The following is an 18,908-nucleotide window of genomic DNA, read 5'->3' as shown; positions in this document are numbered from 1 at the left end:
GGGGGGCTTCTTGGGGGCCTTAGTGGAGATGCCCTAAGGAGCATAATGCCGCCTCCTGGCCCATCATTTCCGACGGAGGGCCCGCCGCCGCTATGAGTGGAACCACTGTTCCAGGGCCCTTGCATCGTACTTCCCCCGTTTCTTCATATAAGGTGTATTTGTTTTTTTTAAGTCAAATGAGTGCATGTTTGACTGAGTTTCTAGAAAAATATATCGATATTCATAATACGAAATTTATATAATTTGAACTATCATTAAAAGTAGTTTCGCTTTTATTCTATAATCTTGGTCAAACTTTCAAATGGTTGACTTGCACGGAAATCAATACACCTTATATTCTGGAATGGAGGGAGTAGATCACACCACATCCATGCCTGGCATCCCCATGTTGTCACCGCAGCGCCGCCGGGTACAGCCCCTCCAGGAAGCCACGTCACGCCCATAGGACGCGAGATTCCCGCCACCCCTTTCACCGGCGGCACATGAGCTTACCTGACGGTCACCTCTAGGGACATCAAGCAAAGAGGAGATAATGGAGGAGGGGGGCTAGGGGTAGTGCCCACGGTCGTCCTAGAGGCAACGCTTATGTTGCATTATATCTATGCATCTGTTATGTATGCTTATTTTTCTCAACTTGATAAAACAGTAAATGGATGCCCCATGTGAGACCAGTGGTTCAGTGAGATGCCAAAGGGATAAGAAGTTCTTCATAGATCTGTTGAATGACTTCCTCACTAGGACAATATATTTAAGTTGAACATGTTCTGATTAAGTTTCATATGCGATTTATACGGTTGTGCCCAAAATTGTCTAACTAGATAGTTTTTTTTATTTCAATTTGCTCAGGTCATCCCTTGTCGGGCAAGGCGTGACTTCTTAGAGAAGTTTTGAGTTCCAGTAGATGCCACCATCACATTCCAGTGCACCCTCATAAAGATATTGACGACCCAACAATTCAATTGTCTTGTCATCAACGAGGCAAGCCACACCTATTTTGGTTGCCCTGGTTGGAAAGCCTTTGCAACTGCTTGCGAGCTAGAAGCTGAGGAGAGAGCCACGTTCTACCTCGACTACGATCGTGACAAGATAATGGTCTACTATAGGCCTGCTGGCAGCGACGATGGTTCACTTACTCCGTACTATGACCTTGACTTCGTTTGCCAAAAAGTCTAGTTAGCTAGTTGTCATGCATGGAAGATCTCATGTAATTATTACCTCTATTTATTTAAACTTGTACATTCATGTGTTACTTTGCCTACTTTGTTGAACTATATCAATAAGTGCATTGTTGAACTTAAATGTTGTTATTCGGTCTATTTAAAGTTGATTTATTTACTGTTCTTAAACAGGATTATACTGTCATTTTGGTTGCGATCGCCGTTGTACAGCCTTTATTTCAAATCTGAAAATCAAATTACTGGCATCACAACAACATGAAATGTCACTACTGATGAATATTACTATTGGCGTTGGCCACGTGGCATGCCATTACCGTCCAATATAGTGCTGATGTAAGCTCCAACGCCACCACTATTTTTTAACAATGGCACTATGTTATTGGCGTCGGGTGCCCACGCCAGCAAGGCTGTTTTTGGCACGCCATAGATAGTCTTTTTTGCACTTCCATCAAGATGTGTCATCTCCCACTGTCATCCTTTAGTATTTTTTTTAATAAAATAGAGTACTTGAACATTTTTTTAATAATCTATTTGAACAAGAATATATAATAGAGTTGTTGAAAAAATCACATTTTCCAAAACAAAAGTGTTCATGTATCGCATAAACAATAATGTATTTTTTCCACCAAAAAAGAAATAAATTTGAATTGATAAAGTAGTAATAAAAATAAGATGAAAAGAAATAAAAAACGAGATTTAAAATAAAAAATTCCCATCTGAAGCAAAAGAAATAGTGAGTAAAGTGAAATAAGAAATAAAAAATAAAAAATAAAAAATAAACCCATAATTATAATAAGAAGGAAGGTAAAATAATGTTTAAAAAGAAAAGGAAACAACAAAAAGAGCAAAGAAAGTGGACAGAGTTACCTGAGGCTTGCCATGTGGGTATTCTTACCCAAATCTCTAGATGGCCCAACTCGTCAAGAGGCTACTGCACTTCGACCTCTTATTTTACTTCTCCCCCAAAAAAAAAACTGAAGTGCACCTTTTACCACCAGAGCTTCAGTTCTGGCCATCTCAAAAGAAAAAGTAAAAAAAAAAAGGGTCTCAGTTCTTATGCATGATGTGCTCAACTACCAACACACATTTCCTTCCGTGAAGAGACAACCAATATAGCCTTAAGGCATTGGTAGTAAGTCGTAACTATGGAAAATAAAGAGGGCAAATATTTCTGAACGATTTTGATTGCATAATCAACTCATCCAAGCACTGTAACTGCACACGAGCTCCAAAGCAAGAAACTTTCAGAAGCCTCAAATCATCTATACACACCAACCATGAAAGCCTCCAAACCTCACATGCACCCTGGGGCAACTCTACTACTCCAGCGCTTGCACCCACACAAAGCTACAGCTTCCCTCCAGAGACCAGACCCCAAACAACGCGAAAAACAAGGGGAGGGCACGCGAAAACTAGGTGCGGAGCGCCATGAACAGGTTCTGCCTTCTCGCGTGCTCCGGAACCAGGCGCTCGACGACTTCTGGAGGTATACTGTTTAGCTCTGCAAATGGCACATAAAATGGGCTGATTCAGCTGGCAGCAGTTTACTAGATGCAGATAGGTGCATTTCTGAACTAGGAAGACTGAAGGTAAATGTAACTACCGACACACCAAAGGTGCTGGAGAAAGCATGACAAATGCAGCAATGAGGCAAAGCCTATAGCAACCAAGATTAGCAGGAAGCGAATCACTGAGTGTGAAGGTTTGACTGCTGCTACTGCTATTTAGATACAGTTACACTACCTTGAGATCTGAAGTTGAAGAGGGGAGGTAGAGGGCGGCCGTTAGGTAGACAGGTGTTTGGATCTCTCAACTCATCAAAGAACGGGTGCATGCAGGCTTCCATCTGAAGAACGGTTCCATGGTTAGAACATAAATGAGCTCATAGTCTATCAATCTGCAATTTGGAAGGCAACATAAGAAAATGATCGTGTGGCCTTACAGCAGTGCACCGAAGATCTGGCGAGTATTGGAGAAACCTGCTGACAAGGTCCATTGCTTCAGGTGGAAGCTTTTTCTGAAAAACCTGAATAAAAAGAAAATTTTGAGGTAACAGAGGAACCATGAGAAAATATGTTGATTTAATTTTGCGCCTGAGCATATAGATGACATGAAAATGACTTCTATGTTAATTATTATTTCTCACTATTTAACAGCACGACAGTCATTGTTTCCAAAAGTATGCACCAAATCGAACAGCTGCTGCACAACAAACAGCCACTAATCAAGCATGGCAGACATAATATGCAAATTACCTTGTGCCATGGGTGAGCCTTAATTTGTGGGAACTTGAACTCCGTGTAGTTTGGATTCATGCACTTGATCTCTTCCCTTGTTGGAGTACCCAAGACCTGCAAGGCACTATGACTGAACATGTCATTGTAAAGAATACAGGTCTCAGGACAGACCAGTTTAAGATGTCATATAAGTTTTCACCTTGATAATCTCAACCAGCTGATCAACTCCACTTTCCCCAGGAAAAAGAGGCTGCATGGATGAATATTATGAGAAGCAGCTACAGAGTAAAATGAAATGACTATATGCGTGAACAAAACCTGTCCAAGAAGCAGCTCTGCCATGACACAGCCTGTGGACCACAAATCAATGGCCGTAGTATATTCAGTTGCACCAAATATGAGTTCTGGTGCTCGGTAGTATCTTGAGCATATGTAGGAGATATTTGGCTCTCCCTTGACCTGCATATATTCAAAACATTACATCAAAAAAAATAGAAATCACCATGTCTTGGTAGGTTACTGGCATAACTGCACACCTTTTTTATTCTTATTATCAAGAAAGTTTAGCATGCTCTTTTCAAAATCAGCAGGACTCGTGCATTTAAATTTCAAAACCTAATATAGAAGATAACTTACCAAGACCTTTGCACTGCCAAAATCACATATTTTAAGCTGGTGTGTATGTGGGTTAACCTACAGTGGGAAGTTCACTGGGTTAGTAAAAATGTATTAGTGGTTCTTCAAATTTGTTTAGTAATTGTTCTTCCTGATGTAAAGAAAGCTCAACTGGCCAAACAATTCAGAGGGTGAGGAAAGATATGTATAGCACAACATATTAAGCAATAAGCATAGAAAGGGAGGTTAAAATCTCACGAGAACGTTCTGTGGTTTGATATCACGGTGGCAGATGCCAACACAGTTGTGTATATAAGCAAGTGCTCGACATATCTGCAAAGTTATGAGATTACAGGAACAATAATTAGACGACTTGTAAAGCTAATACTCAATATCAAAAGACAACTGAAGGAACAATTCTGTTGCATGGCCGGGACATTATATTCTGACTTGAGCAACTACAAAGAGCAAACAGATTACAGATTACAGATATATGACAGAACTCATTAACTAAACTTTTATCTGTAGTAAGAAGAAGCAAGTAAATAACAAGGATGCACTAATGTGTGATTCATCGGTTATACAGTAGATGGTCTATTGGAGTCCCTAGTAGAGATAACGTTCACACTACTACAAAAATGTGCACATAATTATCTCAGAAAAAAAACGTATGGCATCTACTCGCCTGTGTGATATACTGATATATACAAAGAAAATAGCGCCTTCTGATTAAGTAAACATACAAGAAGAAAGTTGTAGAACATAAATTCAAAGACTGTAGAACTGACAGGCTGGTTCGGTTGTACGTTTGGATGTCTCAGAATTTATTTTGGGTTGTTAGTCAAGCCATCAATGTGAATAACTAATCTGAAACTTGTAGATAGGTCCCAATACAGTACTCAAGTATTGGAACATAAGTTTCAAGCAGGCATGAGGACAAAAATGTGCTGCAACTAATTAGGGAACATATCATATACCACGAGTTCCACATCACAGCATAACTAGTGCAACGATTAACTTTAAAATAATTTTTGTAAAAACAAATAAAGATGGAGGACAATTGTGCAAAGCATAACATCGTTCAGAAAATTAACTGCCAGGTCAGGTCAGACCTGATAAGTGTATAGTTTGACATAAATGAGGGGCACTCTTTGATTCATTCTGTTGTACTGTCTTGCCATCCGGTTTACTGTCTCTGGAACGAACTCAAGGACAAGATTAAGATAAAGCTCATTCCTTTCAGTGGTTGAGAAGAAGTAATGCTTAAGACCAACAATGTTCGGATGGTCAAGCATATGCATAATTTGCAATTCCCTGTTTTTGTAACGCTTATCTTGAAGAACCTTTTTGATGGCAACGACTTCTCCTGTTTCTCGACATTTCGCCTGAAGAGTTGACAATAAGAGGTTATATGCCATTGACAATCAGTTGAGCATAGACCAGTTTAGACAACGCAAAGGCCAGAAGTTTACCTGAAATACAACCCCAAAAGAACCAGTTCCAACCACATGTTCAGCAATGTAACTGACGGACTGTTTCATTAACCACCATATCAGCAAATTGTGCTTTGACAGCCAAACATTATAGATTGTCAAGATGAATGTAGCATCACCTTTACCTGTTTAGGCAGACCATTTCGACCACGGATTGTGGTTGCAATTATTTGACCAGCTTCAGAACCAGAATCTGCAACCACATCTGGCTCATTGTCCTGAAAATGTAGAATTGAGTCACTTTATCCAGTAAAACAAGTTGCAGAGTTGATCAACAATTATCCTTAGGCTTGCTGTGGATATACATGAGGCATAACAGAGCAAAGCCAGAGCATAAAACTGCATTCCCAGGTTCTAGAACACACCGCAAATCTGCGGCAGAGCAGAATCACGCAGTGCCATTTCATCGTAGACTAAATACAGTGATTACTGATAAATTGCTCATTCTACCTCAAACAGTACAATTAGTTGAGTAACGAGTCAATCAAACAGGAATAGTGACCAATCAACCTACCCTTTCATCATCAGCATCATCTGGCTTTGCATCTCTGAGCTGCATCCCCACCATCCTCCTTCCCAGGAACTCGACTGAGCTGGCCTGCCCCTTCAAGCCATTCCCCTGCCGCGACGAGCTCCCGGCGGCACCGGCATGCCTCTGCCCAGAATACGCCATCTCCCAGCTGATTGGTGAGGAATTAATGGAGATCACCAAGGTCAGCGTCTGCAAACAGCAGAGGGCTCATCTCCTTGCCAGCAGAAGCATCAGCCTACTGCCAATGCAGCTCCCTCCACCACCTGCTTCAACAACAGCTGCCCACAACAAATTTCGGTCAAGATTAACTCGGAATGGATAAATCCCCCAGAAAATAATCGTCAGGAAATAATAAATTGTTCTTCAGTCAGAGCACACATCTCCTGAAAAAAAAAACATCAGCCGAATTTGTACCCACCCAGAGACCTAGAAGATCCACTGAATAAAAAAACCAGCGACTCTCTCCAAATCGTGAGGGACAAATCCCTCAGGAAATTGGACCAAGATCCTCCGAGACAATTGGGTCGAACCAGCCGCAAACCGGGCCGGCGCGGGCAATAAAGATGAACTTTTTCTCCGGCGGGATCAGAGAATCCAAGAACCATTACCTGAAACCAAACCTGCCGGGGAGATCGAAGGCCGAAAATTCTGGAGCAGATCAAGCCGCAGCCCCTCAGCGGTTCCACGGTTCCCGCGATTCTTCTCCCTGCACGAACCGCTGGTTTCGGGGCGGCGGAGGGGGGCGACGGTCACCGGGCCGGCCGGCCAGTAGGTAATGGTGACTGACGAGTGAGGGAGGGAGAGTGGGAGTGAGTGGAGGGCAGGGGGCGGCTGCTCCTCCCCTTCTACCCTCCAAACTTTTCTTTTTCTGGCACTCAACATTATTGGCATGCAGTAGAAAAATAGTTGAGGAGGAGGAGGTGATGGCGAGCATGTGAACCGAAAGAAAAAGAAAGGAGGAAAGATACAAGCTGAGGCTGAGACTGAAGAACTGTGAAGGTGACGCCTTTTATTCGCAGTCAATTTCGCAGCGAAATTTCTGTGGATTGACTGATGGATGGATGGATAATACTAGATGGGATTTTTATTTACTTGGGAGTGACCTCTGATGTGAAAGGATTATCTTATACTGTATTTAAACATTGGCAGTTGAAAAAAAACTGTTAGTGAAATGCTTAATATTTTGGATATTACGTCCTCAGTGATGCAACTGCCGTTAATTTTGCAGTTATGACACAGCAAGATATAGAAGGTACATGGGCGTGGAAAGGGCATTTTCTGAAAGACAAAAAAGACAAGTATAGCTTTTTGTGCTCTGCAGGAGAGATGATGATGCTTCTGTGAAACAAGCTTTCAAAGTTGCACACGCACAAAGACAGAGCATCCAATTCTTTACTGTAATATTCAACACAAAATCCAACACATTGTGATCCGAAGTGGACACAAGGCTGCATGAGCCATGAGGTGTGGTGCCACACAACTTTCGGCAGAAACAGGAGACCACTCCGTCAGAGGCTGCGTTATTCAGTGCTGGAACTCCATGTCATGTACTCCCTCTGTTCGTAAATATTTGTCTTTCTAGAGATTTCAACAAGTGACTACGTATAAAGCAAAATGTGTGAATCTACACTTTAAAATATGTCTACATACATTTCTATGTTGTGGTCTATTTAAAATGTATAGAAAGACAAATATTTAGGAACGGAGGGAGTAAGTAGCACTATACTGTACCTGAACAATCAGTGATGTACAGGCAGCATGTAACACTTTATATACATTCTCAACCATGTTTTTTCTTTTTTTGCAAACTACCCCCTCTGTATACTGTATGAAAATATAAAACATTTTTTGGCACTGTCATAGTATCAAAAAACATCTTATATTAAGTTACGGAGGGAGCACATAAGAAAACTCTGCCTGTCTCTTCTGCATGTGCTGATTAATAAATCTTCTCATGTGCAGTACCGAGCAATATGCTGCTTTCTTTTTCTCTGTATCTTTATACTCCACTGAACAAAATGTTGCATGGTTCTTCTCCACAGCTGCCTGCCTGCCTGCCTGCAATGCAGGGAGAGAAACTTTGATGTAATAAACTGGTGATACTTGAAACTTGATGCAAGCAAGCAAAGTCCTGGCAATGCATCTGCAGCCACACACACAACTTTGCCCAACAAGAATGGCAACAAGAAACAAGTGGCAGCAGCAACAGAGAGGAGCACTCCAAAAGGTTCATCCTCATCATGCTCATCGTGCTCGCTGTCGTTAGCTCGCTGACCGGTCAATCCATGCCATGCCAGCCCAGCTATACTACTAGTAATACTACTACAGTTCTTACATGCCACTGTAAAGTGCAAAGTGTGCGTGTGCTGTGAGAAGCTGATTCATCACAGCTGGACTCCAAGCAAAGGTGCTGGTAATCAAGCATGTGCTCAACTTACCACTTTACCAGAACGTGTCCTGCACTGGGCACAGTTACCGGTCAGATGCCGACGGCGTCGAGGAGCTCCGAGTGCTGCGCCACGGAGACAAGCGTGTTGGCGACGATGGCCCCGCTGGCGGCCACCGCGGGCACGCCGATCCCGGGGAAGGTGGAGTCGCCGCAGCAGAAGAGCTGCGGGACCGGCGTCACCTGCCCCGGGAACGTCGCCTCCCCGGCCTTGATGGCGGGGCCGTAGGTGCCCCGGTTCCGCCGGAGGAACCGCTTGTGCGTCAGCGGCGTGCCGACCAGCTTCACGTCGCACTTTTCCCGGCTGAACTTCGGGCCCAGCGCCAGCTCCACCGCCTTCCACATCACCTGCAAGGAAAAGTTTGCATTTGCATTACAAAGTTGGTTAGGACAGACAGCAGGTTACAGCAGCTCATGGCTAGTAAAAAGGAAGGACTGTATAAACTAACTTTTGCTTCACTTTTGTGAAAGGTGTTTTTTGCTAAACTTTGGACGAAAGGAGCTCCAAAGGATGTTGAAAGTGGTAAAGTGCATCGATTTTCTATCTAGGTGCTGATTCCAATAGACCATGGGACAAAGCTATTATGTGGATTACTGGAAGAGTAGCAATTCTACATTTCTACTAGCTAGTTTGCATATTACTATGTGGAGTACCTCGGAACGCTCCTCTTTTAGGCTCTGGTATGCCGCACTCTTCCGATCGAGCCCGTCCCACAGGCCGAAAGGCTCCGTCCCCGGTGTGTACGCGTGAAGGATGTGCTTCCCTGGCGGCGCCAGGCCCTCGCTGAGAACGCTGGGGACCGATATCAGCACCACGTTCTGCTCGCCGTCGACCCCTTTGTCCCAGTCATTAACCACGATATGGTGGATCCCAAGGTCCTCCTTGACACACTGTCCAGTTACATACATAGATGGTTACAGCGAGAAAATGTACCGATTAAGCAAACATGGAAGTAGACATGACTATCAGGGATAATTTGTTAGGATGAAGCATATAGTACTATATGACAACCAAATTAACCAACCTCCGTGTCGAAACCCAGGTGGAGGTGCATGAACGAATCGCACTGGGGGGTCGCCTTCACTTGATCTTGGTATGATCTCGGGACGGCATCTGGTGGCAGAAGACCCAAGGTATCCCACATGGACGCGTTGCTAACGACCGCTTTCTTCGCACGTACAATCTGCAAAGAGGAAAACATTCATTCATGACAGGATTTCAGCAGCCGATTCAATGTTTCAAGCATGATGGAAGTCGATACGAAGGAAAAGGTAATCATGCATGGCACTCGAAAACAGATGCATGAGACAACGAGGAGGTCGCTCGTCTTGGCCTACAAGATTTCCATGGTCTGCCACTAGCTAGTGCAAAGGTGGCAAAGGCCTGAATCTTTAATGGGATGGATATCCAGTAGACAGTAGTACAGAAGATAGCACTTTGTTTACTTGGGAAGGATGATACTATATAGAATTGGCTATTGCGGATTTGCACTAAGGTTGTACTAAATCAGCAACACTTATTTTGGGACAGAGGGAGTGCTTCATAACTAAAGATATGCCACATGAATCTGAATTGGAGCCTTACTATCTGGCGAACGTTCGCCACAAGAGATGGCATTTACGAACGTTTGTCTGACAGTTTCAGTATATTTCGGGAAACTGGGTTGCTTTTTTTTTTGCAAAACTCTCATGGCATTTCTTTTATTTTGAGTGTAGAAAAGTTATCCAGTCTGCACCGTAGGATCAAGATCGTGTGGCAATTTAGGAATTCGCTGGCAGTTGCTCCCTGGCGAACGTCCGCGAGTTACTATTTCCGTTATTGGATACTAAAATATTACTCCACTACTCTTAGAGGCCGTTCGTAATCTCTCCGCTCCTAACTCCGCTGCGGAGCGGAGCGGGACTCAGTGCAATTTTTGCGAGCGGCCAGATGGGCGCTCCGCCCGCTCCGCTCCTTGGCAAAGGAGCAGACTATTGCCGAACAGAGCCTTAGTATTGATTTTACTGTGTCCCCTCTGATTTCCAACCATGTATTGACACCTCACCCGGTAACTGTAATCCCGTAAGAATTCGTCTCTCACCTCTGTTCTATTCGACTGCTTAATTAGGTTGAGCCGCCTCCGTCGTCTTTGGGCCCTTCGGCGCCGCCACCCCCGGCTCACCGTCCTTGGATTCTCCCGTCCGATTCAGGTTCTCGGTTACTGTGCCACTGCCTTCTCTCTCCCCTCGCCCGCTCCTGTGAATTTCCAGTGCTGTACAAGCCTACAAGGTAGCCTGCTTTCTGAATCTCCAACGCCAACGCACACACATGCTTTTTGATCTTGTTATTACTTGAAACCTAGCTCGATCATCTCGCCTTCTTTAGGTCCCATGTTGCCACTGAGTTCCAACTACGTACTACATTAGATTTCATCTTACCAGGATCAACTGATGACTCAGTACCACGCTACCCAGTAACAGTAGCCAGATATCGCGGATAATCCAAGGCCTTGCGCATTGTTTGCTATTGGGTCAAGTTACAATGCCTTCTTTCTTATGTAATTTCAGTTCTAAGCAGGCTATTTTTATACAGTTTGCATTCACACACGCTGCTCTCGTTCCAGGAGGCATAAAGAGATCTTTTTATTTGATGTTTATGTACATATATACTCCTGGTAATGATGCGGGTCCTAGTTATCCTACAAACCTGCCAATTACGCACATTCTTGCTGAATTCCGTGACATCCCCTTCTACACAAATAAATGCAAGTATCCCTGGGAGGAAGATGAGGAGGAGATTAAGGCGAATTAATACGATGAAATAGATTATAATAAAGTGTCGGGCAAACCGTGGTCACCCGTGCCACATACTAGATCGAGAAAGGGAAAGGGGCGAAGAGGAAGCAATGTTGCTGATTGCTAACAAGGGGAATGGCGTGACAACATGGGATCAGCTTTGGACGCGAGTCTCGGGGAGAAGGTGGATTCACCACAGCCGCTCATCACTAGTGATGAAGTTCTTCGTGTTCGTTTGGACATGTACCATCTGAAAGAGTCTCAAAATTCAGAAGAGAGCCTCTTCAATTGCCAGGCAGCCAAGGAGGAGCTACGTGTCGACTTCACTCGCACCATGACATACTACTATCATGCCATACGTGATGGCATCAAAGCAAAGTCCTATCCGCACTTCTTCCACCAATTTACTGGGGAGGTAGGTACACATCTAGATCTTTCCTCCAACTATCACTTAATTTCATATATGCATTGATTATGTAATGTACCGCATTTGGAGTCTTAGCTTTGTATGTTTTTTGTGTTGACAGTATTCCTCTCCATGTTGTAATTATATTGAACCTACCACCCTGGATGGTGATTTGCAATACATCGAGTTTTTTGACAAGCTAATGGAGTCAGCGAGGTATAGAGAGACCAGAGATGGGGTGCTTGCTAAGGCTATCGTCATGGAAAATAAACTTTTCAATAAAATGCTATTTTTCCAAATTAAGATTGCTGTCAATGAGTGCTTACAACTCATGGAGCATCTGGAGAAGATGGGGCAGAGGCATCAGTTGTATTACTATGTTGTGCATGAACTTCTCATTAAAAGAAAGGACCGTCAAGATATCATCGACCAAATCCGAGAAGGAAAAGTTCAATTGGTCTACGATCTTACTGAGTTTGCTGGTCTAGATTTGGAGGATTGTGAATCTTCTGTACAAGATACGGTACTGGTTCACATGTATTATTACCATCCATTTAATATTTGTTTACACACAATATTGCACATTATGGAGTTAATTGTTCTGCATATACTTTTCAGGTTGATCATCTTATTGATCTTACTGGTGCTAAGGTAGCATTCAAAGCTTATCATTTATTTATTTTCCAAGAAGAGCAAATGACCCTTTTAGTCAATAGCGTTCTTCTGATGTTAGAATTTTGTGTTTCCTCCATAGCATACGACACTTTCCTCAAACAACTCTTTTGCCATGGTCTCATGTGTTCACCATGAATTTATCTTGTCAAGCGATTTGGGCTATTTATTCATGAAAATTAAAGCAAAACATGCATATGTTTGATTTGCTTGGTGTAGTGCCAACTTTTGCCTTGACAAGCCAATAAAAATGGCTTCCACTTGGTTTGGCACTAACATTTGGAAATGCCCCAAAAGTTTGGTAAGGCTTCTCTCATGTTGGTAGCAAACGAAACGGGCCCTATGTTCCTGATGAAGCCTAATTCCTCCATAGAAACCAAACGGCCCTATCTTCTGATTAATATGACTCTTTCAATTCCTCTAATGCATCAGTGCTTAAGCGGTAAATACATGTTTGCTATCCTATCTTATAGGGAGTTTTCAGGAAAGGCATTTTGTACATATATCCTTAGATGAGATGTGAAAATACTTAAGAGTAGCACTTTGTGGCATTTCTATTTTTGAAGTGGCTTTTTGTCAGAGCTATCTTTCTTTGTCATTCAGTTCTTTGCAACTCATTTATCATTTAAACAGAAGCTAAATTTAAATTGGGATCTAGTTGTACACTTTCAAACTTTTGACGCGCGAGGATTGAAAATGTACTTAACATAACAAGATTTTCAGATTATTATTTGGTAGAAATTGAGATATCATATTAATCATTGACAAATTGGCTTTCAACAAATAATCTTAAATCCATGCATACCTACGCAATTCAACTATTTGCTCAAATTTCTCTGTATTTGCATTTTATTGTCTGTTTATGATTTGGAAATATTCTAATTCAATTTTTGTTGCGTATAACAAAACACAGTCACCTCCAAAGAAAAGCATCAAGGACGGTACCTACAAAAGGATTATCTGTAACGAGGTCGATAAGCTGGTAACTAAGTTCTGTTTTGTAAAATCTCTTGACCTTTTTTTAGTGTTATAAGGGTTCATAAGCAGTGTTGTTAATATTTTCTTCCCTCATTTCCCCCTCACAGTTTCCAGGAGATATTGAGCTTTATACATATTTTCTGAAGAAGAAGATGGAAACTGCCGAAGAACACAACGTGATACCCAAGGCAAGCTTCTAATGTGGACATAAGAAAGACATTCTTGCTCTTGCTCCACATCTTTTTTTAACAGTAATTTCTCTTTGCCCGTTTTGAAGGGAACTTGTGAACATCTTGGCGGTTTATGTTCCTTTGACTCGAGAGATAAGAAACTAGGGATAACCAGGTGTATCACCTGCTATTGCTCAGTAAAAGGCTTCGCTTATCCGACTGCTGAAGGGGCGCAAAGAAAGATACAGAGGTGATTAGCCGAGTTCTTGGACTTTGACGTTGGAGCAAGCTGATGATTTGGTTGTTTGAGGCAAGGACATTTCAATCTATCAAGAATTGGGCCAGTGGCTTAGAAGATTTGGAGCATGTAGTTTCCTGCCACTAACAGGCTGTATTAATTATTGCATTTTGTACTGTACCATCTGACTCGAGGAATTTTGGCATCTTGAAGATATTATGAAATATATGTCGTCTGAATCAAAGACTTACTAATAATTGTCAAGCTGTTAATTCCCATGAACTAATATTATACTTCATATATTTGGCAATAAAACGGTATCCTCTGGAGCGGCTTACCTGTCCACCTCGTAGCTTGACGCCAACAGCCCGACCGTTCTCGATCAAAATCTTCTCCACATGAGAATTAAGAGCAAGTCTTCCACCAAACTTTTTGATACCCCGTACCAGGGCATCGATTATCGCTCCACTCCCACCCAGAGGGTACTCCAGCTTGCATCCTGGCTTGTACCATTCTGCAAACATATAAACCTGACATTGTAGTTAGACCAAATGACGAGCATAAATCTTCAGAATTGTATATACTTAACAAGAGGTAAAGATTGATTACAAGTTTTTACAAAAGCCCATGGCTCCAATGCCAAATATCCGGACATGAATTTGTTCATGGAGCAGGCGCCTCTGTCATGATTCATGGACCAGATGACTGCCATCCGTAACTGCAGTCATATGTACATAACTTACGGAAAATTATCACAAGTTGTGGCTGTAGTTTAGTGGTGAGAATTCCACGTTGTGGCCGTGGAGACCTGGGCTCGAATCCCAGCAGCCACATCCATTCTTTTTTTCCTTTTTCTTTCTATAAAACACACAATCCTTTTTCTTTCTATTTTGTTTTTTGACATTATAAAATTACTATTACTACTAGTTTAAGGGCCAGGAACAAACAAATAGATATAGACTGTGCACCAATTTGTTTCATTTATAAAATTACTACTGGAGTCCAACAAGATATTGCCCAGTTCTCATGTAAATGAAATGCGGTTTTTTTTGGACAATCACTAAAGAGAACAGGATAAAATTTTGTTTTTGCGAACAAAGAGAATAGGATAATAGGGTAATTAACCTGGTGGAAATTTATCAGCTTACCATTTCTGCAGAAAGCGCGCTGTCGGATTTGACGCCCGCAAGCAGAAAGCACAGGAGGTCGATCCAGTTACGGACAAAGGGGTTTTTCAGCTCCAGCGAGTCGACAATCTCCGAGAATGGGCGTAGCAGTTTCGTGGCGCCTAGAGCTCCCCGAGGCCCCATTTTAATCAAGGACTGCAACAGAGAAGGTGCGTATCTACCGGCTGCTGTCGAAAGGATGCCCAGATCGCCTCGGATGGAGAGGGGAGGCAGAGCCATCGCAGCTGCGGATATAGGAATAACTGCATCCTGAGATTGTTTTTGATACCGTATTAGCAGAGGTTTCAAGGGGCATAACAGTACCATATGGTAAACTAACGTTTGGTCTCACATTTGAATCATGAAACTTCTATAAATTTAAATGATACTTGTATATACTCCCTCCGTCCGGAAATACTTGTCGAAGAAATGCATAAAAATGGACGTATCTAAAACTAAAATACGTCTAGATACATCCATTCATCCGACAAGTATTTCTGGACGGAGGGAGTATATGCTATACACAAAAAAGAGACAATTCATTGCCCATTTGGCTTCATGTGTTTTTTCAGCATTTCAGTAGGTACAGCTAAACAGACTTGTACTAAGAAACTGAATATCGAATGCAGGGAACTCACCAGAAGCTTTTGCCACTCCCGGGTCGCGTCAAGACCGACATAAGTCTCAAGGTCCTGCAAGAATTATATGTAGTCACTTATACTGCCAGAGCATTGGGATACAAAGAAAGGGTAACATACAACATCAAACAAAGTGCACTACTAAGTTTCATAGGTAGAAAGCAACCAATTGTAAGTCATGCTTATTAGCAAATTTCAGTCTCATCCTGCCGACCAAGCAGCGAACATCACATCTATGAATCCAGAACAATTCACTGCAAATTAACCAAGCAGAGTCTGGCATGTGCTACAAGTTAACTGAACCTTGAGGAAATCAGTCGGCCCTATCCGCGACTCGAACTGTCCTTCAGGGACATGAACCATCCAGGAGTCATAGGATGCACACGGAACCGATTCGCCTAGCGCGTCGAGGACCTGCAAGGCCAGTAGAATTCATCATTGCATCAGACCAGCCTCGAGCTCTCACCACAATTTCTGCATTTAGTACAGACAGTTTTGCTCTGTTGATTAGTTCAGTTAAGACTTCAGACAGTTATTAATTTCTCTGAAATGGTTTCCCAATTTTTGCTCTGTTGGTGTTTGCAGAGGAAGGAAGCAATCGATGGAGGGTGACCTGGGCGAGGGGGTTGGCCTGCGGCCCTCTGGACTGGAAGCCGGAGAAGAGCGAGGGGCCGGAGTCGAAGTGGAACCCCTTGACGTCGAACGAGTGGGCGGCGCCGCCGGGCCGGTCGTGGCTCTCCAGCACCACCACGTCCTGCCCGTACCTCGCCAGGAGCCCCGCGCAGCAGAGGCCCCCGAGCCCGCTCCCGATCACCACCACGTCCGCCTCCGGCCTCTCCGCCACCCTGAACCAAACGTAAAGACGACGACGATTGCCTGATGAGCTCTGAGCCTCTGGCACGGTTCGAACGGCGAAGAGCCGGTGCGAGTAGGAGTAATGATTAATACGTACCCGGGTGGCGAGGGGCCGGCGGGGGCGGCCACCGCCCGGCAGCGCGCGGCGGCGCCGAGACGGCGCGGCACTGGAGAGGCGGCGGCGGCGGCTGCCGGGCACGCGCGAGGGTGGCGGTTGCCGCGTGGCGCAGGGCGCGGCGCCGGGGAGGCCAGCGCGGAGGAAGCCATCTAGGCCGGCGGTCTCGTCGCCGGTGGCGCGCACGGCAATGTCACGGGTTTGGGTGGGGAAGAGGGAGCGGGAGTGGAGCTCGTGAGTGAGGCAGCGGCTGGGTACACGTGGCGCCTCAGTGGCCTCTCTTCACTTGCGGCTGAGCTCTCTCGCCTCTGCTGCTGCTAGTTGGCTTCGTAATCTTCCACGAGAATTGAAAAACGATTTTTATTTAAAAATGAAGCTGTTTAACAAAAATAAAGAATAAATTGTAATTTTTACAAGAAGCCAGTTAACAGGGCATCAGAAACAGAAACCAACATGCGGTTGGATGGTTAGAGGGATAGTGGTATCCCAGCGCTCGCATTATTTCTAAATTTCTTTCAGTATTTCCGACGATGCGCTTTTAGTGGGAGGAGACATTCCCTTCTACGACGAGGCGCATAGGGACGAGTATATGCGCGTATGTATGAGCGCTTGCGCCTATACTGATGTTAAAGAAAAGAAACAGAGAATGAAGTCATGTTCGGCGGACCTTTTTTGAAAAGCGAAATATATTAATATCAAGTAGATACCAAGTACACCCATACTCTGTACCAACAAGATGCTTAAAAGCATCCAGGATGCACACAGCCAAAAAAACAAAATAAGAAAAGAAAAAGAGAAAAAATGACTCTGTCATGATGATCAATCACCCGAAGTACTAGCACTCTAACCACCACCAAAGACAGCACCCGGACTACAAAGAAGGTTCTTCAAAAACAATGCCTCCACAAAGGAAACAATGCATAAGTGTTGCCGTTGCCCAATCAAAAATGGTTTTCACCCTGGAAACAATGCCTTCAACAAGGCCACTGCCAGACACAATCAATAAAGGCCAGACCTTGGGTTTTCAACTTGAAAAGCACGACTTGATACTCAAAGGAGCACCACCAACAATGAAATCCTCCAATGCTGCCGCCCCCACTTGCCAAGGCTACTACTACAAGTCACGTACCGCCAGACTCACAGGAACTCGTGTCCGGTCTGGACGGAAACATATCCCGCAAGCCAGGTCTGAACAACTGCCTGTGAAGCAAAGTCTTCATCACCTATGAGACCCAGACAATGCCGCTTGCAGGCCCTCCAATCATGCCATGGCATTCTCTGCATGTGTTGATTCTTTGGAAATCTTAATGCAAACATGTCCCAAGGTGTCAACAAAAACAGAGCTTCGTGATACCCCGCTGAAGCTGGTTATGCTGATATTGCGGGTGCACACGACCGGACCCAATCCAAACAAGGTGTCCAAAAAGTGCCATATACGTCAGTCATTGGTTTCCTTCGAAGGAGAAGTCCGGAACTCGCCGATGGCCAGATCAAAGAGGACTAATCAAAGGTACAATGGTGACTTCGCACGAAGACCACTAGGGCTACCCAGATCAGCTCTGTGTCACTGTACGTTCGGCAGACCTGTGTTAAGCCTAAAATAAAGGCCACAAACATGACAGAAAATATCGCGGCATAATGATGGTTCGTGTGATGGTGTACTGGCGTCTTGAATGCAACTAGGAGCTCTGTAAGGAAGCCAAGGCATGAGTCTATCGATGATCCTAACATATCGTAATATCATACAATATGAGAAGACACTTCTGGACGAGTTGTCATTTCTTTGGCCCACTTTCTCACCCTCCAACATATCATTTATCCCGACGCCTTTCATTCTCAGAGCTCTTCACCATGTTCTTGACCGGAACCGCTATTTTAAACATTAAATGTACATATAACATTGTTACACTCTTGTAGCTAATCATCTAATTTTGTGTTGTGTAAGAAAACATATTGTATTCATGCTAAGGTTAAGCGTTGAATGTAGAATATGAAATTCACAATCAAACAAGTGGAGGGTTTATATAGGGAAGTGGATGTTAATATGGGTGGGAAAGTGGGTGAAGAAATAATGTACCCCTTGTATCGTGAGAGCGGAGATGAGTCGGAAACAATTTATTGTGGAGGTCAGTGATCTGAAATTGATTTATTTCACACATCACAGTTATAATAATATGTACGCACCATAGTTATAATACTGTTCACCGAGTGCAGATGAGTCCAGGCTAAAAAAATGAATATTCGGTTACTGAGGATACTTTTTATCTAAATTTCTTGAGAAAATATTTTCTTTCAAGATACTCGCAAGGAGGCCCGCGCAGCAGAGCCCTCCAAACCAACTCCGATTGACCACCATGTATGCCTCTGGCCTCTCGGCCACCGGGGATGAAACAA

The 18,908-nt window shown here is 43.6% G+C and overlaps 2 protein-coding genes and 1 non-coding gene across 12 annotated transcripts; 1 reads left to right on the top strand and 2 right to left on the bottom strand.

Annotated features, from left to right (window-relative positions):
• Positions 1–2,344: 2,344 nt before the first annotated feature.
• Positions 2,345–6,964, bottom strand: LOC123068879 (shaggy-related protein kinase kappa). 9 transcript variants are annotated; one of them, XM_044491575.1, is made up of 13 exons: positions 6,664–6,963; positions 6,038–6,333; positions 5,643–5,741; positions 5,503–5,562; positions 5,143–5,415; positions 4,289–4,363; positions 4,052–4,108; positions 3,734–3,874; positions 3,615–3,665; positions 3,434–3,529; positions 3,121–3,204; positions 2,922–3,024; positions 2,345–2,679 (listed from the first exon to the last, which is right to left on the bottom strand). In XM_044491575.1, exons 2-13 carry the CDS (start codon positions 6,194–6,196, stop codon positions 2,591–2,593), a joined length of 1,287 nt encoding a protein of 428 aa, XP_044347510.1. In that variant the 5' UTR covers positions 6,197–6,333; positions 6,664–6,963; the 3' UTR covers positions 2,345–2,590. The 9 variants fall into 9 exon arrangements, with proteins under 9 accessions (XP_044347510.1, XP_044347517.1, XP_044347529.1 ...); XM_044491582.1 differs by having other exon boundaries at positions 5,649–5,741; XM_044491594.1 differs by having other exon boundaries at positions 3,434–3,545; positions 5,649–5,741; positions 6,664–6,936.
• Positions 6,965–7,749: 785 nt separating this feature from the next.
• LOC123068863 (prolycopene isomerase, chloroplastic) lies at positions 7,750–16,818 on the bottom strand. 2 transcript variants are annotated; one of them, XM_044491543.1, is made up of 10 exons: positions 16,497–16,818; positions 16,158–16,389; positions 15,848–15,958; positions 15,545–15,598; positions 14,889–15,176; positions 14,079–14,270; positions 9,527–9,685; positions 9,156–9,392; positions 8,494–8,849; positions 7,750–8,113 (listed from the first exon to the last, which is right to left on the bottom strand). In XM_044491543.1, the coding sequence occupies exons 1-9, from the start codon at positions 16,664–16,666 to the stop codon at positions 8,535–8,537; spliced, it is 1,758 nt and encodes a 585-aa protein (XP_044347478.1). In that variant the 5' UTR covers positions 16,667–16,818; the 3' UTR covers positions 7,750–8,113; positions 8,494–8,534. The 2 variants fall into 2 exon arrangements, with proteins under 2 accessions (XP_044347478.1, XP_044347485.1); XM_044491550.1 differs by having other exon boundaries at positions 7,750–8,109.
• Positions 14,502–14,573, top strand: TRNAH-GUG (transfer RNA histidin (anticodon GUG)). Its single transcript has one exon. It is a non-coding gene; the product is annotated as a tRNA-His (tRNA).
• Positions 16,819–18,908: the final 2,090 nt, after the last annotated feature.

The sequence above is a fragment of the Triticum aestivum genome, chromosome 1A (assembly GCF_018294505.1).
Source record: "Triticum aestivum cultivar Chinese Spring chromosome 1A, IWGSC CS RefSeq v2.1, whole genome shotgun sequence".
Lineage (NCBI taxonomy): Eukaryota > Viridiplantae > Streptophyta > Magnoliopsida > Poales > Poaceae > Triticum > Triticum aestivum.
The sequence above is the reverse complement of the archived record's forward strand: the minus strand, read 5'-3'. Positions and strand labels throughout refer to the sequence as shown.

Excerpts from the sequence above, each read along its gene's own strand:
- LOC123068863 (XM_044491543.1), bottom strand. The coding sequence starts at position 16,666 with ATGGCTTCCTCCGCGCTGGCCTCCCCGGCGCCGCGCCCTGCGCCACGC. Across the intron at positions 16,390-16,496 it reads GCCGGCCCCTCGCCACCCGG|GGTGGCGGAGAGGCCGGAGG; the intron begins GTACGTATTAAT and ends CGTTTGGTTCAG. Across the intron at positions 9,393-9,526 it reads ACCTGGGTTTCGACACGGAG|TGTGTCAAGGAGGACCTTGG; the intron begins GTTGGTTAATTT and ends GTAACTGGACAG.
- LOC123068879 (XM_044491560.1), bottom strand. The coding sequence starts at position 6,196 with ATGGCGTATTCTGGGCAGAGGCATGCCGGTGCCGCCGGGAGCTCGTCG. Across the intron at positions 3,205-3,433 it reads AGGCTCACCCATGGCACAAG|GTTTTTCAGAAAAAGCTTCC; the intron begins GTAATTTGCATA and ends CTTTTTATTCAG. Across the intron at positions 2,680-2,921 it reads CTTCAACTTCAGATCTCAAG|AGCTAAACAGTATACCTCCA; the intron begins GTAGTGTAACTG and ends TGCCATTTGCAG.